Source organism: Ochotona curzoniae, unplaced genomic scaffold, assembly GCF_017591425.1.
Source record: "Ochotona curzoniae isolate NIBS_2020 unplaced genomic scaffold, NIBS_Ocur_1.0 scaffold_4505, whole genome shotgun sequence".
Lineage (NCBI taxonomy): Eukaryota > Metazoa > Chordata > Mammalia > Lagomorpha > Ochotonidae > Ochotona > Ochotona curzoniae.
In genome coordinates this window covers 23,737,809-23,763,413 of record NW_024467118.1, presented here as the reverse complement: position 1 = coordinate 23,763,413, position 25,605 = coordinate 23,737,809, and the positions used below count along the sequence as shown (strand labels likewise).

Sequence of the window (25,605 nt, the reverse complement as noted above, 5' to 3'; positions counted from 1 at the left end):
CCTGCTGCTCTACTTCCCATCCAGCACCCTGCCTGTGGCCTGGGAAAGCAATGGAGGATGGCCTAAGCTTTTGGGCCCTGCACCATGTGGGAGACCCAGAGGAGGTTCCTGGCCTCAGATCCATTCACGTTAGGCCATTACAACCATCTGGGGAGTAAATCAGCAGTGGAAGATCTCTCTCTCTCTCCCCACACTGTTTCCCCCTCTCTGCAACTCTTTCAAGTAAAAATAAATCATTAAACACAAAAACAAAAAAGCCCATATTGCACAGCAGAGGTCCCTGGGTTTGTCGCCTGAGAGGCGGCAAGGAGGTGCAGCTGGATCCCTGTCACTCCTGCAGGAGTTCTGACCCGAGTCCCTGGCTGCGGGCACAGACCTGGAGGGCCTCAGGGGGCACAGGAGAGCCAGCACGTGAGCGCTGACTGGCTCACTCCCCTGACTGACGCCCACTTTCTACGCCTCCTAAATGAATTTTAAAAATTAGGTTTTAGCAGCATCAGAAATAACCAATTGAAAATGACCAAATTTGCTTCAATACAGGAAATATTTCTATTTTAAATACTCTATGAGGAAGTTTACATTATCTCAACTTTCTTAAAAACATTTCGGTATTAGGAGCTGCTAAGGAGTTACCTAATTTAGCTCTAGAGATATCTCATTTATTATAAAAAATCATTTTCCTGGAAGGACTCCAAGATGATGTTATTACCCCATTGTCTTTTAAAAACATACCTAAAGAATCTAAACCAATAATTCAAGATAATTATAATGCTGGGCCCACCACTGTAGCCTAGTGGCTAAAGTCCTTGTTTTGCATGCACCAGGATCCCATATGGGCGCCGGTTCTAATCCCGGCAGCCCCGCTTCCCATCCAGCTCCCTGCTTGTGGCCTAGGAAAGCAGCTGAGGACAGCCCAAAGCCTTGGGACACTGCACCCTCATGGGAGACTCAGAAGAAGCTTCTGGCTTCAGATTGGTTCAGCTCAGGCTTTTGCCGCCACTTGTGGAGTGAACCAGCGAATGATCTTTCTGTGTCTCTCCTCCTCTCTGTAAATCTGACTTTCCAACAAACAAACAAAGAAATAAATCTTTAAAGGAAAAAAATAACTATAATGCTATAATTTCAAGAAGAGGCTCGAGTTTATCATTACAGGGATCATATGCTATTCATCAAAAGAACTAAATGAAATAGCCTGCTTTTGCAAATGACTCTAAACCAGGTTTAACATAAAATTCGCAGTGAACAACACAGAACAGTAAAAACCGGAGTTGCCATTGTAACACAGCAGCTGCTTGCAAGGCTGGGATGCCACAGAAGCACAGGTTTGAGCCCCTACTGCTCCACTTCAATCCAGCTCCTTGCTCAGGGACCTGGGAAAAGCAGTGCAAGATGGCCCAAGTGCTTGGGTCCCTGGCACACACATGGGAGACCCAGCTGGAGTTCTAACATTTTGGCTTTGGCCTTGTCTAGCCCCTGCGCCGTGGCCATGTAGGGAATAAAAACAACAGAATGGCAGATCTCTCTCTGTAACACCTGACCCCCACACCCCCTAAAAAAAGCTAAGATATGTATGGTCTTTCATAATTTGAAAATAGAAACAAACTTTTTCATTAACTATGTTACAGAATAATAGAACTATCATATTCAAAGCCGACATGGTTACTACTTCAACATTCATTAAATCTCGATTTATTCACAAGTAAAATGTGATTAAGAACATAGACTTTAAAGTCACAGGCTTTTAGGGCTCCAATCCAGCCATCCTACTTTGCCGTCTGATCTTGGACAAACTAACTATTCCAACATCCTTCAACTGTGAAGCATTGGTAAGTGCACTTACCGTAGATGAAATTTTATATGTGTAAAGTTCTTACAAGTAAGACCTACCACACAGTCTTGTATGTTTTGAATTAAACAAACGTTTGAAAACCTATTATATACAAGAACCTTGGCAGTTCTACATAACCAAAATTTAGAATATTCATGAATAAAGATTTGGCTAATAAGAAAATTACATACAACATCCTTCTATATCTTTTCACCCAATGTCAATTCCAAAGTAGCTAAAGACTTCACTTTTAAGCACCAGGTTAAACAAAACCATATCCCTTCTTTCATATATATATTTTAAATAATCACTCAACAGCTTCCTGAGTAAGGAAAATTAAATATTTGGACTACATTCTAAAAGGAGACATAAGGTGAATGATATGTTAAATGATAAACAAGGGAGAGGAATTCAAAAAAAAAAAAGAAGGAAAGAAAAGAAAAAAAAAACAGTTAGAAATTTAAAGAAAGTTTTGGCATAAATACCATATGAAGGGTAATTAAGACTCTGGAGTCCGGAAGTGGGCAGCTGAGACGCTGCACGTGCTGCAGTTAAAGGCTACCCTGTACAGCCCGAAACTTGCCTCTTAAATTTACTTCGGACTCAGAATGAAATGAGCTAAAAGGCAGTAAGCAAAGTAAGTCTAGATACGTGTCTAGAAAGTTCTTCAAAATTTTTTCCTGCATATTCTAAGCAATGAAGTTATGTTCTGTGCAGCAAAAAGATGTTTGAAGTCATTCTGATTTATTCTTTCAAAGAGGTTCTAAATACGCACAATATTTTGATACATAAAAAAGTACTTGCCTTCATATGGTGTGTCTGGAGGTCCTGCTATTTCTCCTCTTAATTCTGTAAAATTCTCATCTACAAGATCTACTTTAATTTGATTTTTGCTCGTCTTAAAAATAAACAGAAAATAAATGTTAGTTATATCAGCAAGAAAAAGCCTATTTTAAAATATTACCTATAAAAATTTTGAAACCCCCTTCTTTCATAAATTTGATCATGTGCACTAGTAAAACTAAGTTGTAACTTTTGCAAGATTTTTTTTTCATTCTTTTTTTTTTATTAATAAAATTTATTTTGACATTCTTTACATACTTAGAGTAAGAAGGTTCAAGGGCTACAGGAAAGTGGATAATACTAGTATGTTTTCCATATTGTTACCTTCACGTTTAAAAGGGGGGTATTAAGGGAGAAGGCCCACCCAATTTCCCACCCTCCCCAAGTCCCGGGTGTAGGGCATGCTCTGAGGTTCTTGCTGCAAGATTTAATATTCAATTTAATTAATATCCAATTCAAAGATACAATATTTTAAATTCCAATGTTTCTAATGAAATAACACCACCTTGAACAATAAATGGTACAATAACTTGTTGCCTTTACAGCAATGTCGTTATGGAAAAATTAAACACAACTTATTTTATATTTGCCGATCCCCTAACTGTACGACAAGTACTAAATGATAAATCCATTCGTGTAATTAAACAAAGAGCAACTAGGCCCCAAACTACATGAACTTTGTCCAGCAAATTCAATCATTAAAAGCCATTTGGGCTTTGACTAACAATTCTAGATGTTGAGAGTAAATGACTGAAACACTCCATCATCCAGCAAGATGGCGAACGTTCAAGGCATCTGATTAACGGAAACGCCATGCCCAGGTACCCCCTTGGATTCTTACAAGGCCATCTTCAATCTACCTTTGTTTAGTCTACTTCACTCAGCCACGTTCTTTCAAAATAGATTCTTCCTCTATCTATACCTACTTATTTGTACTTTACAAATCTCAAAGTATTTCTAAAAAGCTCTGAATCCTGTGACAGTCTGTGCTCAGTCATTAGTCTGTGCTCAGTCATTTGGACTTGCTTAAAAGATGAAGGACACCCTTCGGTGGGGCACCCTTCGGTGGGGCTCACGCTGACAATCACGAACGCCTGCTGGCAGATGACCTGTGGGCCCATGCTTTCAAAGCCACAACCAGTTTCTGTCTGCTTTGTGTTCCTAAACAATGCATCATTCCCTTCACCCCTCAATTTAATCTGAAATCCATACAAGACAAGCATGTTATCCCACCTTTTGGGGGGATGGAGGGGGCAAGGGTTCTTTTAATCTAATTGAACCAAAACATCTAATCTTATGCAAGACAAGCCCTGATTTCAAGTGTATATATGTTTGTATTGTTGCAAACTTGCTTACTGGATGAAACACTAAAAATTGTCATTTAGAGTCCTTGAGTCCTTGGCTTCTTCCTTTCATTTCCAAGGAAAGATACTTTACCCGTTTTCTATTTTAAATATTTCTAGCATGCTATGTTTAATCAAGAAATATATTAATTAAGTCACAAATATGCATAGAGAAACTTCTTTCTGTATCCTAAAAAATTATTAACATCCTTGGTACCTTGTAATATAAAGAAGTTTTACATTGTAACAGTAATAATACTTCATCTAGTATTACAAACATAGATAATGACATGCAAATTAAAGATGACACTAAGTGTCACTGCAGACACTAAGACACTGCAGTACAGCAAGTTAACCTGCTGCTTGCAGTGCTGGCATCCCATACGGGCACTTGTCCTGGCTGCTCCACTTCTGATCCAGCTCCGGGGCAAGGAGCAGAAGAAGATGGCCCAAGTGCTTGGGCCCTACACCCATGTGGGACATCTGGGTGAAAATCCTGGCTCCCAGGTTCAACCTGAATCAGCTACAGCCATTGTGGCCATTTTAGAGTGAACCAACAGACGGAAGAACTTTCTGTCTCTCCCTCATTCTTGTTCCATGTGGGAGACCGGAAGAAGCTACTGTCTCCTGGCTTCGGTTCGGCTCAGCTCTGGCCATTGAACTCACTTAGGGAGTGAATCATCGGACGGAAGATCTTCCTCTCCATCTCGCCTCTCTGTATATCAGACTTCGCAATAAAAAATAAACAAATACATTATTCAAATAATAATAGAGCCCAGTACAGTAGCCTAGGGGCTACTTGCATGTGCCAGGATCCCATAAGGGTGCCAGCTTTTATCCCAGCTGCTTCACTTCCCTTCCAGCTCCCTGCTTGTGGCTTGGGAAAGAGGTTGAAGACAGCCCAAAGCCTTGGAACCCTGAACCCGCGTGGGAGACCCAGAAGAGGCTCCCGGCTTCGGATCAGCTCAGTTCCAACCATTGTGGACACTTGTGGAGTGAACCAACGGATGGAAGATCTTTCTGGCTCTTCCCTGTCTTTTCTTTTCTCTGTAAATCTGCCTTTCCAATAAAAATATTTAAAGATTCATACTCTATTTAATAATAATAATAAAAGGTACTAGTACCATGGCATAGTACATCTGCCCATTGCACCAGCATCTACAAGGGCTCTGGTTCTAGTTCCAGCTGCTCCACTTCTAATTTAGCTCCCTGCTACTGCACTGGGAAAGCGGCAGACAAGGGCCCAAGGTCTTGGGCTCCTATACTCACATCAGAGACCAGAAAGAAATTCCCAGTTCTTGTCTTAAAAGCATCCCAGCCCTGGCTATTGCAGCCTTTTGGGGAGTGAATCAACAAATGCAAGATCTCTCTCCGTCCTTTGAAAGAAAAGAGCTAAATCTTAAATGAGTAAATATTTCACAGAAGAAAAAAGTGGAGACATCTGACTTTGACTATTCAATACGAGAAGTAACAGAGACAGTACAGACTTCCATTTTTCCCTCATGATTTATCAGTGTGGGCCTGGCGTGATGGCTCAATTAGCTACTCTTCAGCCTGCACGTGCCAACATCCCATATGGGCGCCGGTTCGTGTCCCGGCTGCTCTACTTCCCTTCCAGTTCCCTGCTGTGGCCTGGGAAAGCAGTAGAGGACGGCCCAACTCTGGCCTTTGCAGCCAATTAGGAAGGAAACCAGTAGATGGAAGATTTTTTTCTTTCTCTGTCAATCTGCCTTTCCAATAGAAATAAATAAATCTTAAAAAAAAAAGAAAGAAAAGAAAAGAAAAAATTACCAGGGCTTTCAAAGATACTTAGAGCTTCACAATCTTCTCAAAGAGATAAATAACCCTAAAACATTAGATATTAAAGGATCTAGCTGAAATATTAGAGAAGAAAAGAGGAGGTAACAGAGATTAGTAAAACTGTGTCCAGGGTCTGTGCAACTGCCTGGTCAGTAGAATGGTAAATAAAGTTACATTTTATATTTATATCCACATCCCCCCCCCCTCAAATTATAACTGAGTAAAATGTATCCTTTTTTTTTTCACTCCAGAGAAAGAATATTATTAGTGTAAGAAAATTTAATAAGTCATAATCTGCTCAAGAAAATACATAAACCATGATGAATTCCACCATAAAGCACTCCATATTCTAGTAAAGGAATTTTATCTGCAGAAAACTAAAGATAAAAAGAAAATGGTGACTAGCAAAGCTATTTCACAGCCTAGTTTTTCTATCAAGAGATCTCCACAACGCAACTACAACATCGACTACTTTGTAATCCCCAAACTCCAATCCCATTGCCAGACAAAATAACTTCGGCTAATGTGGAATTCTAGAGTAAGACTCAGAAGCTAAAAGGAAGACACGCAACATGACAGGTTTCAGAGGAGTCACAGCCTTTGAAGTAAGACGCATGCTGAATCCTTGGTTTGTCACTTACCTAAGGTGCTAATTCATGTTTGTCACTTACCATCTAACTCTAAATCTTATTATTAAGTGAAAACACAGAGCTCAGACTTCAAGGACATCCTCAGAGGAAGTGGTACAGTTACCCTGCCCCCGTCACAAAACCTTTGATTTCAAAACTCTATTTGACAAAAAATGGAGTCCACAGTTCTGTTCCAGTCTAACAATGGAAATATAATGTAATGTTCATTTCAATGACAGCAACAGCCGAGGAGGACCAAGCTTTGGACAGAACCTCAAGGAACCGCGCGATCATCGCATGGCTTCTCTGCGATCGCTCCTGAGCTGTCTTTCCGCAGTGTCTTTCCCCACTCAGCTGCACGCACCGCAGGGCTCAGATGCTCCTCTGCGGCTCCCAGACAGTCTTAATGCATTAAATCGAGGGATGAACAGAAACCACAATCAGCACTCTCACGTGAACTACGTTATTGACAGTAAGCATGCAAAATGCCACACAATGCTGAAGCAAATGTGGACGGAATAAAAAGGTTATTGTAGATAAGAAACTACTTTTTTAAAAAAAAGGATTTATTTATTTTCATTGGAAAGTCAGATTTACAGAGACAAGTAGAGACAGAGAAAAAAAACTCCCATCTGCTAGCTTACTCTGCAAGTGGCAGCAAAGGCTGGAGCTGAGCTGATCCAAAGCCAGGAGCCAGGAGCTTCCTCTTGGTCTCTCACATGGGTGCAGGGTCCCAAGGCTTTGGGCTGTCCTCCGCTGCTTTCCCAGGCCACAAGCAGGGAGCTGGATGGGAAGTGGAGCAGCTGGGACACAAACCGGTGCCTTGGGTTCCTGGTGTTTGCAAGGTGAAGACTTTAGCCACTAGGCTACCAAACCAAACCCTGATAAGAATTTACTTTTTAAAAAAAGATTTATTGGGGCCTGGCGCGGTGGCGCAGTGGTTAAGGTCCTCACCTTGCACACCGGGATCCCATATGGGCGCCAGTTCTATCCCGGCAGTCCCGCTTCCCTTCCAGTTCCCTGCCTGTGGCCCGGGAAGGCAGCCGAGGACGGCCCAAAGCTTTGGGACCCTGCACCCGCGTGGGAGACCCGGAAGAGGCTCCTGGCTTCGGATCGGCATAGATTTATTTATTTTTATTGCTAAGTCAGATATACAGAGAGGGGAAGAGACAGAGAGGAAGATATTCCATCTGCTGATTCACTCCCCTAGCGACTGCCACAGCTGGTGCTGCACTGATCTAAAGCCAGGGGCCAGGAACTTCCTCTAGGTCTCCCATGTGGGTGCAGGGTCCCAAAGCTTTTGGCCGTCCTCGGCCTTGACTGCTTTCCCAGGCCACAAGCAGGGAGCTGGATGGGAAGTGGGGCCGCTGGGATTAGAACCGGCGCCCATATGGGATCTTGGCACATGCAAGGCTAGGACTTTACCTATTGGGCTACTGCGCCAGACCCAATATTGTATTTTTTAAAGGGATAATTTGTCACAATGCATTCATTTTTAAAAATGTTTTAAATGGCTATCGCAGGCATTTGGGCAGTGAAGCAGTGGATAGCAGATCATTTGCTCTGTATTTCCTTTTCTCTGGCAATCTCCCTTTCCAATACAAATGAATAAATCCTATTAAAAATGGGGGGGGGGGGGGGGGCAGAAGAAAAAAAAAAAGAGGGAAAGAGGGAAGAAAGTTACTGTGAGCAACAGTGACCTGCCCCCGGGCTCATTCCCAAACACCTGCCAACAGCCAGCTTTTCTTCTTGGGTGGCTTCTTCTAAGCCATCACCTGCTGCCTGTCAGACCCGTTAGCAGGAAGCCAGACTGAGGGGAGTAGTCGTGATTTCAACCAAGCAACGGAATACGGAGTGCAGGTGTGCCCTGCACAAGGCCCATCCCTCATTTGGATCTAAGGAACAGTTTGAAAAACTGTTCTAAAGCAACATCTAAATCTAATTCCATATTTAAGGTAACATACATAATTCAAAATGATCCTTAAAGTTAAAGGTAATAATAGGCCATATAGAAATTATTGTTATTCCTTAGCAAGTCACAATCACCAAAATCTAGAGGCACTGCTCATTAGATAAATACGAAATTCAATTCTTCCTAATTTGCTAGGAGAAAGGCTTAAAAGCCTTAAAACCTGCCATTATTTTATTTTAATTACTGATCTTTATTATTAAAAGGCCCAAGAAATGAGCAAGAATTCCCCCTTTAACTGTATGTTTTGTTTTGAAATTCTAGCAAAATGAGGCATACAGCAGTCACGGGCTGGGAGGATAATGGAGAACAGGGCCAAGCAGACACACTGATCATAGTGCTTACTAGAACTGTAGCCGAGCACTGCCCAACACGAAGAAAATACAAGCCACAAGTACAATATGAAACTGACTACAGCACGCACTGGACATGGCTGGGACACCTGTATTCTTCATTCCAGTGTAGCTGGTCCAAGTCCCAACTCCCCTCTGAATTCCGGCTTCCTGCTTGGCGAAACAGGGAGGCAGCAGGCAAGTGGCTGAGTCACTGATAATCCCGGGGGGAGACCTGCACCAGTTCTCAGTCCCCGCCTTTCGGTTGGCCCAGAGCCATGCAGCACAGGCATTTGGAAATTGAACCAACAGACTAGAGTTTTTGTTTTTCCGTCTGTCTCTTTTCCTGCCTTTCAAATAAATAAAAATCATTCCAAAGCAGGGACTTGGTCAAGGAATTAACATGCTGCTGCATCCACTACCAGAGTTGCCTGGGCATGGCTACTGGAGAGTCAACCAGCACACAGAACTCCACCTCTCAAAAAAACAACAAAAGATACAGGTCATTTTTAATAAGTCCAACAAATAGAAGATATTCTAGTGTAATTAAAATAAAATCATAATATCAAAAATGGAAAACTCAGAAGATTTAAGTCTCTGAAATTTTCAAATTATGCAGATATAAATCTTAATTTGGAAGACATGTAACACCAGTGCTCAAAAGCTGCCTGCAATAGCCAGGGACGGCGGGAAGGAAGAAGCAGGAAGACCTACCAACGGATATGAAACATAGAGGGAAATGTTTTGGAATCAGACAGTAACGATGACGGTGCAATGACAGTAATATATTTGCAAATAACATAAATGAGTTTTTAAAAGTTTAAAAATATGTGGCAAGCAAAACTATAGCAAGTAGCCACTGTATGGACACGGCTACTCCAATCAGGAAAATAACTGCCGCTCCAATTACAGTAACAGCATGCCATTACAAGTTTTTTTAAGGTTTCATTTTTATTGGAAATTCAGATATACAGAAAAGAGGAGAGACAGAGGAAGATCTTCCATCAGATGGTTCACTCCCCAAGCAGCCGCAACAGCTGGAGCTGAGTTGATTCGAAGCCAGGAGCTCCTTCGGGGTCTCCCACGGGGGTATGGGGTCCTAAGGATTTGGGCTGTCCTCCATTGCTTTCCCAGGCCACAGCAGGGAGCTGGATGGCAAATGGCACCACTGGGACGGGAAATGGCGCCCATATGGGATCCCGGGGCCTGCAAGGTGAGGACTTCAGCTGCTAGGGTACCGCGCCATGCACAAAATTTTTTTTTATGTAATTTGCAATTAAAAAATATTCAAGAATGTTAATTTTTAAAAGATTGTTATTTCTATTTGAAAGGCACATTTTCAGAGAAAAACAAAGATCTTTCATGAGTTGATTCACTCCCCAAATGGCTGCAACAGCTGGAGCTGAGCCAACTGGAAACCAGGAGCTTCTTCTGAGTTTCCCACAAGTGTGCAGGGACCCAAGGACCTGGCCATCCTCTGTTGCCTTCCTAGATCATAACCAAGTAGCTGGATCAGATATTAAGCAGCTGGGGCTAAACTGGGATGTCTATCTACAGGGAGGAGATTGGCCTGCCTGCTCTACTACTGCATGGGCCCCCAAACTGTAAACTTCATAATTTAAGATTCAACCTTAGGAAACTAGAAAAAGAATAGAAAACAAAATTCAAACCAAGTAGAAGAGAAACAATTAAAAAAAAAAAAACAGCAAAATCAGTGAAACTGAATATAGAAAATCAATGCAGAAAAAAAGCAAAACTAATAGCAAGTTCTTTGAAAAAACAAAAAAAATCAACCAAGCTGATAACCCCCCCAGAAACGGTAAACAAGAAAAAGAGTCTCAAACTGGAGTGCAATCCCAGACATCAATAAGAGTATTACAAACAGACCCATGCTCACAGATCTGATAAAATGGCCCAATTCCTTAAAGACACAATCCAGCCAAAGCCAAGCAGTAGACATTCTGCAGAGAGCCTACCTAGACAGAACCTCATCATCAATAGAAACCAGCACTCTTTCAAGACAGGAAGTGATCGTTTTCCACAATGTTTCATAAATGTATATACATAATATATGGTACATTATATATAATAATAATGATGCATATATAGCATAAGCTTGTGCAGATGTGCTCCACATCCACAGATTAAAAAAAAAACTTAAGGGAACCAGCACCAAGATGTGGAAGGTAAGGTGCTGGTTCCTGTTTGGTTCATGTCCCAGAAGCCCCACTTCCCATCCAGCTCCCTGCTTGGGGCCTGGGAAAGCAGTCAAGGATGGCCCAAAGCCTTGGGACCCTGTACCTGCACGGGAGACCTGGAAGCAGCTCCAGGACACAGGCTTCAGATTGGCTCAGCTCCGGCCGTGGTGGCCATTTAGGGAGTGAATCAGCAGATGAAAGATGCTCTCTGTAACTCTGGTTCTCAAGCAAAAAGTAAATAATCTTAGAAAGAAAATGCTTAAAAAATATTGGAGGGGTGGGGAGAGGAGTGTTGCTGAACATGTAACAGTTTTTCAGGAAAGGAGGCCAATTATTTCTCCATCAATACAATATAAAAACTATTCACACAGGATTACATTACCTCTGGTATTAAAAATAACTACATACATGAAATTGTAAATAGGAGGCCTGAGCATCTGCAGATTTCTTTGATAACTGAAGAAGGCTTGTGATCAATCTGATGCCAATAGTAAGAGCAATTAAAATATCTAACTCATTCTATGAATCATTACCCTAACACCAAAATTAAATGGGTATTATAAAAAGGAATTCATTTGTATGTATTTACCTTTCATGAATACTAAAATCATTCAACAGATGCCCAGAGCAATAGCCTGGCTGCCAAATACTTGCTTTGCATTTGCCAGAACCCCATATGGGCACTGGTTCGCATCCCAGCTGCTCCACATCCCATCCAGTTTCCTATTTGTGGCCTGGGAAAGCAGCAGAGGATGGTTCAAAGCCTTGGGAACCTGCAACTACGTGGAAGACCCGGAAGAGCTCCTGGCTCCTGACTTCAGATTGGCTCAGTTCTGGCCATTGTGGCCACTTAGGGAGTGAACCAGTGGATGAAAGATCTTTCTCTAGGTCTCTCCTTCTCTCTGTAAACCTGACTTTCCAACAAAAAATAAATCTTAAAAAAAATCCATAAAATTTTAAAATTGAATCCAACAACATGTAGAAAGACCCATACGTTAGTTCCAAGTAGAATTTATTTCAGACATATGAGTGTAGCTCAGCATTATTTATAATCATCACCAAAGCAAAGTGAGAACTAAATAAACAAATAGAAGCATTAATCTCAGAATAAAAATTATGAAGAAAATTGGATAACGCAACGGACTGCATGTTTTTGAGACAATTGAAGAGTTCTAAATATGAACTTTACTGCCTAAATACCAACGAGTTTTGGTTAGCTTTGTTGTTAGATGCAGTGATGACACTTAAGACAATGATGTTGTTATAGAGATCCACACATACTGAGTGAGTAAAAAGGACTTACATCTAAGGCTCTACATGTAACACAAACTAAAAATGCTTTTGTTTTTAAGAAGGGGTCAACACTGTGGCATGGTGGGTTGACACACTCACCGTAGTGCCAACACCTCCCTATGAGTGCTTGGTCAAGTCCTAGCTGCTCCACCTCTGATGCTGTATCCTACAAGTGCACCTGTGTTAGGACCCCTGCACTCACAAGGGAGACCCAGAGGAAGCTCCTGTCTTCTTCAGAGGACCACAGCTCCATCCACTGCAAACATTCTATCCCTCTATGTGTAACTGTCTTTCAAATGAATAAGTAAATCTTAAAAATAAACACCCTCCTGAAGATGCAAGATGACTATTAAATGGTTTGATAAAGACTGGCACTGTGGGGCCCGGCAGCGTGGCCTAGCAGCTTAAGTCCTGGCCTTGAACGCGCCGGGATCCCATATGGGTGCTGGTTCTAATCCCGGCAGCCCCACTTCCCATCCAGCTCCCTGCTTGGAGCCTGGGAAAGCAGTTGAGGACGGGCCAAAGCCTTGGGACCCTGTACCTGCATGAGAGACCTGGAAGAGGTTCCTGGTTCCTGGCTTCGGATCGGCGCATTACTGGCCATTGCGGTCACTTGGGGAGTGAATCATCAGACGAAAGATCTTCCTCTCTGTCTCTCCTCCTCTCTGTACATTTGACTTTGCAATAAAAATAAATAAATCTTAAAAAAAAAAAAAAAAAAGACTGACACTGTGACTGGACTGGCTAGTTACCCCTGCCATGCCTGCATTGGTAAAGGTGGCCAGGTAAAGTCAGTGCTGCTATACTTCTGACCCAGCTCATGGAAGCTGGCCCAAGTGTTTGGGCTCCTGCCATCCATGTGGGCAACCTGGGTGGAGTTCCAGGCCCTTAGCTTCAGTATGGCACAGCTCTGGCTAGTGCAAACATTTGGGAAAGCAACCTGTGACAGGAACTCTGTCTTCCCATCATTGAGTCTTTCAAACAAAAATGAGTTTTTAAATACAGAAATGAGTGAGCTAACGCCTGGCAGCTCCACTTGCAACCTAGCTGCCAGCCGATGTGCCTAGGAAATCAGGGAATATGGACACATGTGGTAGCCATGCAGGGAGTGCCAGGCTCCTAGCTTCCGCCCAGCCTACCCCTGGCTGCTGTGGGCACTTAGCTTATCCACTGATGGAAAAATCTTTCTTCTTCTCTCTCTGCCTTTCAAATAAGACATTTTAAAAGCATACAAGGGGCTGGTACAGTGGTAGGCAGGCTAATCCTCTACCCTGTGGCACCAGCATCCCATGTGGGCATCGGCTGGTGTTCCAGCTGCTCTACTTTCCATGCAGCTCCCTGCTTGAGGCCTGGGAAAGCAGCAGAGGACGGCCCAAAGCCTTGGGACCCTGCACCCACGTGGGAGATCCAGAAGCTCCTGGCTCCTAACTTTAGATCAGCTAAGCTTTGGCTGTTGCGGCCATTTGGGGAGTAAACCAGCAGGTGGAAGAACTCTCTGTGTAAAGTCTGCCTTTCAAATAAAAACCAATAACTTATTTTTGAAAAATAAATTAAGAATAAATGTACACTCTTATCTTCATAGCCATATCCTCAACTTTCGCCAAAAACAGCACCTTCTGATTTCAAGTCTCTCAGCCTACAAACACCTTAGACTAAATTCACTTCCTTTAGCACTCCAACTCAGCATGTCAGCTGGCTTCAGGACTACTTGGTCATGCTCCCTCACTATCAAACACAGTGTGGCCTTCCTTCCCTCCTCACCCAGTTTCAATTTCATGGCAACTGTTACAACCATTTTGACAATGTTGATGCTTTCCTCCTTCATGCTAGTGTAACATGACAAATCCCCAATTCCCAATTAACTTACAAAAATCTTCTTGTGTCTGCTACAAGCAGCACTGCTGGGGAAAAACACACAACCACCATTAATTGGTCTCCCGTTAGAGGGCAGACCACAAATCCCAAATGGAAACTTAAGGACACTGCCCCTATTAAAGATTAACCCCACTTACACAGTAGACCCATGCCCTCTCTTCTTCTCAAGGATTCAGCCACTTCTCTGATAAACTACCAGAAAAGGACCTAGCAGTTGCTCTGCAACATAAACAGTTTCTCTTGCTCCCTAACATATATACTTGTAGCATCTACCAGAAGGTACCACAAGCCATATTCTTCAGCTGCAAGCTCTATTCTTTACTTCCATAAAGCAACACTCTGACTGGGTTTTCCAAGTCGGGGATGGGGACAGGCAGGACAGGAATCAAGTCCTGGGACCATCATTCGCTGCCTCTCAGATACATGAACAGGAAGCCAAATCAGAAGCAGCAGTTGGAGTAGAGACAGGATGTGAGCACCCCAAGTGGTAGTTTACCCCACTGTGCCAAAACGCCTACCCACAATTCCAGAAGCAAGGAGCAGATGTCTCACCGCAGTTAAGACAGCCCCTTGGGATGACCGTATCAGAGAACCTAGTTTCAAGTCCCAGCTCTGTCTCCAATAACAGCTTCCTGCAGATGTGCACCCCAGGAGGCAGCAGGTAATAGCTCAAGCAGGTGAGACACCAGAATGGAATTCCGAGCTCCTGGCTTCAGGCTGCTCAGGCCCAGCTGGGGACATCTGGGAAACAAACCAGCCATTCAAAGATCTCTTTTATGTGTGTGTGTGTCTCTCTGCCTTGCAAATAAAAATAATTAAATATTTTAAAATTACAGACTTGAAATTATAAGTATTTTAAGTGGAAGGAAATTCCAATGTTAAAATGGTATCTGGGGCCCAGCGCGGTGGCGCAGTGGTTAAGTCCTCGCCTTGCACAACCGGGATCCCATATGGGCGCCAGTTCTAATCCCGGCAGCCCCGCTTCCCATCCAGCTCCCTGCCTGTGGCCCAGGAAAGCAGTCGAGGACGGCCCAAAGCTTTGGGACCCTGCACCCGCGTGGGAGACCCAGAAGAGGCTCCTGGCTTCGGATCGGCATAGCATCGACCCGTTGCGCTCACTTGGGGAGTGAATCATCGGATGGAAGATCTTCCTCTCTGTTTCTCCTCTCTGTATATCCACCTTTCCAATAAAAATAAAATAAATCTTAAAAAAAAAAAAAGAAATCGCCATACTTTAAAAAAAAATGGTATCTGTTATGTTTGAAATAAAATCTGTAATACCAAAATTTTTTTAAAGAAAATAATCATCTCTGGAGTCGGAAATACAACATACTAATAAAGAATATACTTCTTCAAAATCACACAAATTTACTTTCTCTCTGAAATATGAATTTTAATTGTTCTCTAATCTTCACTGTGAAATAATCGGCTGTGCATGAGCACACAGACTTGCTCATGTGTAAGCAGGATCATTCTAAGTTTTTCAAGTATGACTGCAAGGAACTCTCTCCCTGCGGTTGTTACCCTGCCCTCAGAACTCCCCTTACTCAAAACTCAACAAACCACACCTAATTAGCGGCTCACTCTCTCAGTGCCTTCCTGGACTAAGTTGATTCAAACAGTAAGGAACATTTCTATCTCATTAACAATAAGGGTGGCATTCAGCAAATGGTAAATAATGGAGGGAAGAAAAGAATTAAGCTGTGAGCTTTTAAAGTTAAAAAAAAAAAACTTTTTTTCCTATCAACTTGCTTCCCAATTATTTATCTTGGACATCCATCATCCAAATTCAGTTCTCAATTACATTATCAGTATGTACATGAAACAGAAATCCAACTTTCCCCAGAGGGAACAACAAATTCAACTCAAATTCAACTCTTCCTAGTCCTAGAAGCAGGATACAGGATTCTATTAGGATGAGCTTAAGAAAATCATCCAGCTCATGAGGAAAACAAGTGCCTCCTGCTAACCAGGCAAGGTTGTTAAGCAATGGGGAATGGCAGATCAGTAAGAGAGGCCTCTGCCCTCGTGACTCACACTCACAGCTACTGTGGGCAGAAAAAAACACACCCAACAAAGTAAACATCTAGGGAAGCGATCAAGGTGAGACAAAGCTCACATAGCCTCCTAAAACTTCACCCAAATATCCAAGGACCGCTCAACATATACCACGTACACATGCACACCAAAAACTCTTGCTAATGTGCGCCAGCAAGAAACTGGAAACAGATATTCAATAAAGGCACACATTATGCTATATTCTATACAATAAAATCTGGGAAGTACAGACCAACTTAAGAGCCTCATGCTCTACCGACTGAGCTAGCCGGGCACACAGACTAACTTAAGAAAAGGAAGCACAAAATGTTGTATTACCAGCTGCTGAAACACAATGGCATAAGACAATCTATAATTGTGTAAGACAACCCCAAACAGGATGGTTCACTGCAAATGAGGCCTAAAACAAAAACACCCACAGTCACTTGACAAAGAAGGTACACATATAGACTTGCATTTATTATCACTAGAAAAACCCATAACACAAAGGCTGAAAATAACAAAGCCTTGCCCTAAATCTATCTACACTTTCAGCAGCAGCTTAAAAAAAAAACTGGGGACTTTAAGATTCTGGGGACTCAAGTGTGGCAAGGTGGGTACAGATACTGCCTACAACACTGACCTCTCTCATATGGCATGGGTTTGAGTCCTGGCTGCTCAACTTCGGATCCAGCTCCCTGCTAATGCAAGAGCAGTGAAAGATTCCCCAAGTCCGTGGGCCCTTCACCCATGTGGGAGACCTACAAAAGGTCCAGGCTCCTGACCAGCCCAGCTCCAGCCATTCTGGCCATTTGCAGAGTAAACCAGCAGATGGAAGATCTGTGTTAATTCTGCCTTTCAAATAAAAAGAAAAAAAAAAGGGGGGGGGGGGTTGTGGCTGTATTTCAAATTACTAAGGCCACTATATTTCAGGCACATTGCAAACTGCAAAAGAGGAAAACTGATCTCAGTGAGCATAACAACCTATCGCATAACAACCTATCAGAAGCAAAAGGACATATGTATAATCATCAGTACGATAATAAAATAACGTCTCCAACAAAGTCTGTCAGCCACAATGCAGAACAAAAGTGAACCCCAGTCAACAAAGGACAACATGGTATTACACAACAAGCAGACCTTACAAACCAAAGAAATGAGCCCAGCACAGTGCCCTAGTGGCTAAAGTCCTTGCCTTGCACGCACTGGGATCCCATATGGGCACCAGTCTGTGTCCTGGCTGCTCTCCAGCTCCCAGCTTGTGGCCTGGGAAAGCAGTAGAGGATGAGCCAAAGCATTGGAGACCCGGAAGAAGCTCCTGGCTCCTGTCTTTGGATCTGCTGAGTTTCAGCCTTTGTGGCCACTGGGAGAGAACCAGTAGATGGAGGATCTTTCTGTTTCTCCTCCTCTCTGTAAAACTGACTTTCCTATTAAAAAAAAAAAAATTCTAGACAAAAAAAGGCAAAGAAAGGAGGTAAGGGCTTATAACTGGCACACAAAACAACTAAACAGAAAGCACTTTAGTACTGCTGAAGGTTGATGAGAGAGCAACTGGCTGAGGTATATGCAGGGATAGAAGTCAAGTCTGTATCTGAGACTTCATGGAAAATAGGTCAGGAAGGGTAGGCTAAAAGTATCAAAACTTTGTCTTTATGCAATAGGCAGCAGAGAACCTAAAGGAGAATGATGTCATAAGGTGCTATGTATTTTCAGACTGGGACTGGGGCACAGTGGGTAAAGATACTTTCTACAGCACTAGCATCCCATACAGGCACCGGTTCAAGTCCTGGTTGCTCCACTTCTGATCCAGTTCCCTGCTAATGTGCCTGGGAAAGTAGTGAAAGATGACACAAGTCCTTGGGCCACTGGACCTACATGGGAGATCTACAAAAAGTTCCTGGTTCAGGTTTCAGATCAGTTCAGCTCCAGCTACTGAGGCCATTTGGGGAGTGAACCAGCAACTAGAAGATCTTCCTGTCTCTCCTTCTCTCTGGCATCTGCCTCCCCAATTAAAAAAAAAGGGGAGGGGGAATTAAACAAAATACAGAAAGCCTATCAAGTAGGAAGAGAGAGCAGTGTCTTACTACTTTAACATTTTCCTGGTAGCAAGCCCCTAGCCTAGCAGTTAATTCGATCAGAATCCCACATATAAGTACTGGGGAGTGATTCCTGTCCAGCTGCTCATTGCAGTCTCTTTGTAAGGCAAACCCTGAGAGACAGCAGGGATGACTCAAGTGACTCAATGCTTGGAGCTGAGCTGATCCAATCCGAAGCCGGGAGCAAGGAGATTCTTCTGGGTCTCCCACATGAGGATGGGTCCCCAAGGCTTTGGGTCATTCTCTGCTGCTGTCCCAGGCCACCAACAGGGAGCTGGATGGGAAGTAGAGCAGCCAGGACACAAACCAGGGCCCACAATGGATCCTGACATTTACAAGATAACAATTTAGCCTCTAAGATAGGGTACTGGGCCCTCAACCTCTTTAGACCCATTTCTAACCTCATGGATGAATCATGTGGCTTAGATAGATTTCTCAACTCTACAAATCTGAAGCATTTTAACACATTTTCTAATGTGCTATTATTATATGTTTTTTTTTAAGATTTGTTTTATTTTATTGGAAAGGCGGATATACAGAGACAGAGAGGAAGATCTTCTGTCCGATGATTCACTCCCCAAGTGAGCGCAATAACCGATGCCATGCCAATCCGAAGCCAGGAGCCTCTTCCAGGTCTCCCACACGGGTGCAGGGTCTCAAAGCTTTGGGCCGTCCTCGACTGCTTTCCCGGGCCACAGGCAGGGAGCTGGATGGGAAGCGGGGCTGCCAGGATTAGAACCGGCGCCTATATGGGATCCTGGGTTGTGCAAGGCGAGGACCTTAACCACTGTGCCACCGCGCTGGGCCCAAAAAAACTACTCTTTTATACCAAATAAAAATGTGCATATAAAAGTATAGTTAACACCCTAATTGAGGTGTCAGCACCTTAGGAGTTTTTTTCAGTAAATTTTAAAGAAGTCAAAAATCAATGACACAGTGACAACTTTTATGATCAATTTTTTACTCAATCATACTCAAAACTCATCTATGTTTTCCAGAAAACAGGAAAGCAACTGAAAAAAAATCCTATGGTGCTGACACCTCAATTTGGGTGCTAACTAGACTTTTATATGCACATTTTTATTTGGTATAAAAGAGTAGTTTTTTTGGGCCAAGCATGAGAGCGCAGTGATTAAGGTCCTCGCCTTGAATGCGACGAGATCCCATATGGGCGTCGGTTCTAATTCCAGCGGCCCTGCTTCCCATCCAGCTCCCTGTTTGTGGCCTGGAAAAGCAGTCGAGGACAGCCCAAAGCCTTGGGATCCTGCACCCATGTGGGAGACCTAGAAGAATCTCCTGACTTCTGGCTTCGGATTGGCTCAGCTTCAGCTGCTGCGCCTGCTTGGGGAGTGAAGCATCGGATGGAAGATTTTCCTGTCTCTCCTCCTCTTTGTATATCTGCCTTTTCAATAAAAATAAATAAATCTTAAAAAAAAAGTTTTTCCAAAGATAATAAACAAAACTGTGCCCCAACTCCATTACTATGTTGAATATGCCAGTGGTGTGCCACTTTTCTGTTCTAAAAATGCAAATGTGTTTCCTAATTTTATCCATAATCTCTCTGCTCCTTAGCTTCAATTCAGGTGACTACAGACTATTCCTGCATTCTTGTAACTCTTTTGTCAACGCTCTCCTACAATTTGAGGTCAGTCTGAACTTTCCCTTAGAACAACCATAACATTCACTCTGTGTACCTAACATTATTATTTATCCCTTATCCTACTTCTCCAATTAGTTGAGAAATTCGGGGTTATAATCAGTGTGCTCAGTAATTGTCAATGATGCATACACAGGGAAATGCAAGTGTGTATTCTTCACATAGAAATGCGTGACATGCTCTGAGTTCAGATGTGTCTAAAGCTATGGCCAAAGGACAGAAATAAAAATCATTTTAGGGGTCAGCATGGTGGCACAGTGAGCTAATCCTCTGCCTGCAGGATGGTATCTCAGATGCGCACAGGTTAGAGTCCCGGCTCTTCCACTTCCCATCAGCTGCCTGTTAATGGCCTGCAAAAGCAGTGCAGGACAGCCCTGGGCCTCGGACCCTACACCTGTGTGGGAGACCCAAAAGCTCCCAGATCCTGACTTTGGATCATCTCAGCTTCAGATCACCTCAGCTCTTGGCCATTCTAACATTTTGGGGGGGTGAACCTGCTGCAAATAGAATATCTCTCTTTCTCCCTTTCTCTCTAACTCGGACTTTCAAGTAAAATACATAAATCAAAATAAATAAAAGTATTTTAGGAGCAGCCATTGCAGCACTGTGAGTTAAATCACTCCCCATAATGCCTCTCTATCCCCAGTCTCCGTGGCAGCATGAGCTGCAGCTAGTCCACTTCCCATTCAGCCTCCTGATCATCCTGGGAGGCGGGAGATGACAGCCCAACTACTTCGGCTCCTGCTATTCAGGTGGGAGACCTAATTGTAGCTCCTGGCTCCTGGCTTTGGCCTGCCACAGCCTTGGCAACTATGTCCACTGAGATCTCTCTCTGGCTCTCCCTCCTCCTCCCCCTTTCAAATAAGTAAATGAAATGAATCTTAAAAAGAAGTCTTCAGAAATCAAATCTCCTTCTAGAGATTTACAAATACTTCTATACAGACTAGCCCAGATTAAGCTAGATAAAATAATTTAAAATTTAAAAGCTACAAAATTTAAAATGATGCACAAAAATTTTAACACTAAAAAGAAAACTTAATCTACAAAAGAATTTTTTTTTCAAGAAACCAATGTGTTTCTGTCATAGAACTAAGAATTCTCCAGGAAAACTCTAAAAACATGACCAAGACTTAGCTACCACGTGGAAAAAAACACCACAGACACCAGAAAGCGTGTGAACAAGAGTATGTGCACTGATTTAAGCACGTTTTAATTCACAGGAACTCTAAACTGAAAAACAAACAAACAAACAAAAAAAGCCAACACTTATAGTTAATTACAGGTAACGCTTATTTCAGTGAGTTTAAACTAACAGATTAGGTTCTGTCTAAATCCTTTAACCAGTAAGACAAGCCAGGCTCAATTATTTTAAAATAATTAATAGCATGCCTATCTTGGCAAGTCATGACAGTGTGGTACAATGCAAACACAGGAAGGCCCAATGCTGTATGTTTGCAGACAAATAATGTACTTCTCTGGATCTCAATTTTCTCAAAGAAATCTAATTCTAAGACTTGGGTTTAAGAATTAGCAATAGGGCCCGGCGCGGTGGCACAGTAGTTAAGGTCCTCGCCTTGCACAACCCGGGATCCCATATGGGCGTCGGTTCTAACCCCAGCAGCCCCGCTTCCCTTCCAGCTCCCTGCCTGTGGCCCGGGAAAGCAGTCAAGGATAGCCCAAAGCTTTGAGACCCTGCACCCGTGTGGGAGACCTGGAAGAGGCTCCTGGCTTCGGATTGGCATGGCATCGGTTGTTGCGTTCACTTGGGGAGTGAATCATTGGACGGAAGATCTTCCTCTCTGTCTCTCCTCTCTGTATATCCGCCTTTCCAATAAAAAAAAAAAATCTTGGAAAAAAAAATTAGCAATAGTGTATAAGCAAATGATGCTGAAGGCCAGTCTAAAACAGCAGTTGGCTGTTAATAGTGGCAATAGTTGATAGTAAATAATACAATCTGAATAAAATACAAGGGCTTTACAGCATCGCAATCAATGTACCTCACCACTTCAACAATTCAACTCGTAACTACAAAATGTACTCTGAATCAATTTTCCATTCCTAGAAACTATGAATTATTGCCTATATTTTTAGAAAATAGCTTCTAATAGCCAGAAGATGAACTTCCAAAACATTGTTCAAAGGAAGAGACCTGGACGGTGCTGCGAGCACTTCATTTCCAGTGAATAAATTCAACTGACCCATAACTTGGCTCTATACTTCACGCCCATCACCCAATCCCCCTTCACGGAGGCAACTAATTCCACCAATTTCTCCTGAATGCTTTCACCTATGCAGGAAAAAGCATATACTGAAAATAGATGCTTAGAACCTCTTATGATGTTAGCTATCTTTACAAAGACATTCAAAAGGCCAAGAAGGGGGGCGAGAGAGGGTCCTTAAATCAACCGCTATTGTTGGTCAACACAACAATATGACATCAACTTTGGTAAACTAGAGATTTATACAACATGGTGTGATGAAATACCTCATTACTGGATCAGCCATTCAAAATACTGCATTTACACACTCACAAAGAACACATGGTATCTACATCCAGTCCCTCCACAAACTGGAAACAATTAACACAATCTACTTATGTAACTGGCTTCACCAAGACACTGAGAGATACTGATGAAAATAAAGCCGTCTATTGGCTCTATGTGTTTCAGAAATAAGTAGTTTGACCTTAACTGAGATTCTTGGCAACCCATTTTCCCGGAAAAAGTTTCTAGATTTACAAGGTACTGTTCTTTAAAAAAGATGGTCTATCCTGTTTTCTTCCTTTAAAACACTTCGCCGTTTTAAAAATAAGGCTCTAGCATCCCTAACACACACAAAGTCACCTCACACACCACAGAGATCGCATGAATTACCTAAAGCAGTCACTTATCGCCTCTTAGTAATATAAAGGGACCGCTAGTAGTGCATTAAGTTTCAGAGTAAGCAGTAAGAAATGCTTTAGGATCTTGGCAACAATACTCTTCATTAGAGACCTGTATGTCAGGGAATACATCTTGCCTAGCAAGTGAAACGTCAGCAGCACCGTTCCACTGTCTACACTAGCAGCGTCTCTCTCTGTTCTGCATTGTACCACAAAAATACAAAGTCATCCTTCCATTCAGAGTTCTGGCATCTGAACAAATACAAAGCACAGAGTTCACACACATGCTCTGTGAGGCTGGTCAGGACACACACGCCACTAGCGAACAGCCCTGCCAGTATTCGTCCTTTTTGATTTTTATGGAATGATCGGATTTTCTGCAGACGTACTGTATGGAAAGATCCAAGATCACAGGAGACTCAGGGGTACACATCCAGTCTGGGAGCCACCAGACTCGCGTCCATTACTCATTACATCCTGGGAATGCCGAATCTCACAGATCCTCACCGACATTTCCAAGTAACAATCGCAATAGAAAACCACCAATAGCAATGATAAATTCAATTAACAGCTTGAGTGTGAACCTCAAAAATGATGATTTTCAGTATTTCAACTCGAGGGAACAACCTGGAATTCTTTTGTTTTGCTATGGCCAACTGTACTAACACTTTGGGTGGTTCTGAGTCAGAATTACTAGAACATACTGAATATCTTATATAAGTCAATGTAGCCAGAACTAATCTAACTGTTGCAGGACACAGGAGCAGAAGAAAAAAAAACCAGTATGTGCGTGCACGCGCGCGCGGGCACACACACACACACACACACACACACACACACACAAGCTAGGGCAGGGCAGAATGTACACCGCTGAGTGAAAACTATTCACTTAATAAAGAGCCAAAAACATGTTAATACGGTGAAATCCTTTGTTTTTAATCTTCTTTTCACAAGTAAGAAACAAGTGTTAACTATGAGGGGCATCATAATGAACTTTCCATGGCACAGCACGTCAGAGCATTGTCTTTCACGGGACCCCCTGATCTGTAACCTGTAAATAACGTGTTCAAATAAGCTACGCATCCACAACGCTATTTTTTTCTCCTCCTTACAAATATGTAAATGTTTTTAGTACGTGATCCGGCCTGCGGCCCGTGAAAAGGCACTAGTTGTCAATAAAGAGCCTTTTCTAGGGTAGGGAGGTGCGGATGGGAGGACACGTGGAAGGGAGATACTGATCTCGCTTGCAATTGATTTTCCCATCTCAGGTGAAAATTCCTTTATCCCCTCCCCCAAAGAAAATAGTATCCCATTATGTCTCCCAACGCCCAACGAAGAGGGAGTTAACTCTGAATGTCCTCCTTTCAGCAACACCCAAGGGCTCTCTCATCTCGCCTTCCCTTCGCGAAGGACAGTCAAGGCCTACCAGGCAAGAACCCAGAATACCTTGAAAAGTGGGGGCCTCGGAGCGGCGCGGCTCTCGGGATCCAGTTACCACTTCAACCCTTCCCCCAACCCCACTTCCCGGGTTTTCTCGGGCTCGGCCTTGCTCCCTTCCCACCCCACACGGCCACACTCCCAGCTGCTGCCACCGCCTCGGAGCTCTCCGGAGAGCTCGCACCCCTTCTCCATCTGCCCTCCCCCGATCCCACCCCCACCCCCAGAGCTCTATCCCTCCCCCAGGCCGCCCGCCAGCGAGCCGTCCACCCCAGGGCCCTGGGAGGGAGGGGAAGACGGCGGAAGGAGAGGGGGGGAGCAGCCGCTTCTCCACAGGCAAAAGGGCGGCCGCGGAGAGGGCCCCCCCGCCGAGGCCCAAGGGGAGATCGGGGGTCGCCGCTGGGAGGGCCCGCCCGCCCTGGGCCGAGGTGGGGGTGAGGGGATGTCCGGGAGTTCATCTCTGACCTCCTCGCTCTTCAGCACCTCCTTGAACTCCCGCTTGATTCGCTGCACCGCGATGTTGGCCATGTCTCCGCCCGCAGCTGATTCGTACCCGCCTCCTCCGCCACCGCTACGACCACCGCCACCGCCGCCACCTCTTCCTCCACCTCCTCCTCCCTCGACGATTCAGATCCCAGCACGCGAACGCTGCCACTGCCACCCCAGCCGCCGGGCTCTGCTCGGTGTGGAATCACCTCCGCGCCCGGCCACCAAAATGGCGCCGGGTCCGCGCATGCGCACGACGCCGACCCGGCCGGGCGGCGCAGCCTCTCCCGTTGTAGCCCCATTCGCCTCAGCCTGGAGCCCGCGCCGGGCCGGGCCGCGCGACTCGGGCCGGGGCTGGCGGACGCGTGACTCCGCCCTGCCCCGGCGTCTGGGGCCTGGAGGGTGCGGCTTCCTCGTTGGCCCGGCCCTGCCCTGGCCTCCCTTCTTCCCCTCCCTCGTTTTACCGCCGGAGGAGACGGCCTGACGGCTTCCCGCCCCCCGCGGCCCCCATTCGGCCTGAGTCAGCCAGATTCGTTCGGCTCCATGGGGCGTGTGGTGAAAGCGCGGCCGCCGGAGCTCGGGCCGGCCCTGGGCCGTTTAGGACAGCCACTGCGGTCGTGTTGGTGTCCTGGTACCGTGACAGTGTCACTAGGAATAATGATCGTCTGAGGTGCCCCAAGTTCTGAACCCTCAGGCTGGCTGTTGGGAACCCGTAGAGAAGACAGGTTCTCCCTTGAAAGGCCTCAGATGGGTTAAGAAACCCGATGGATCTCTAGTCTGTGCCGTTCATACGGAACGATGGAACTAAAACCTTGGTTGGCAGACTTGGGGTTTCATCCAATGCCCGGAAGCCTGTTTCAAAAAAACAAAAGCAACTGGTGAGCCCCATCTTTAGCGCGAA

General features: G+C 44.2%; 1 protein-coding gene across 6 annotated transcripts in view; it reads right to left on the bottom strand.

The window, feature by feature from the left end:
• UBE2K (ubiquitin conjugating enzyme E2 K) overlaps window positions 1-24,981 on the bottom strand; it is a 44,168-nt gene extending 19,187 nt beyond the window's left edge. The window contains exons 1-2 of one of the 6 annotated variants that reach the window (XM_040966389.1): window positions 24,684-24,981; window positions 2,633-2,726 (exon numbers count right to left, since the gene is read on the bottom strand). In XM_040966389.1, coding sequence (XP_040822323.1) covers window positions 2,633-2,726; window positions 24,684-24,746 — 157 coding nt within the window. In that variant the 5' untranslated portion in view covers window positions 24,747-24,981. Of the gene's footprint in view, window positions 1-2,632; window positions 2,727-5,805; window positions 6,018-24,683 lie in introns of those variants that run through there. The other 5 variants (XM_040966392.1, XM_040966390.1, XM_040966394.1 and 2 more) reach the window with 5 other exon arrangements.
• Between the last annotated feature and the right edge of the window lie 624 nt (window positions 24,982-25,605).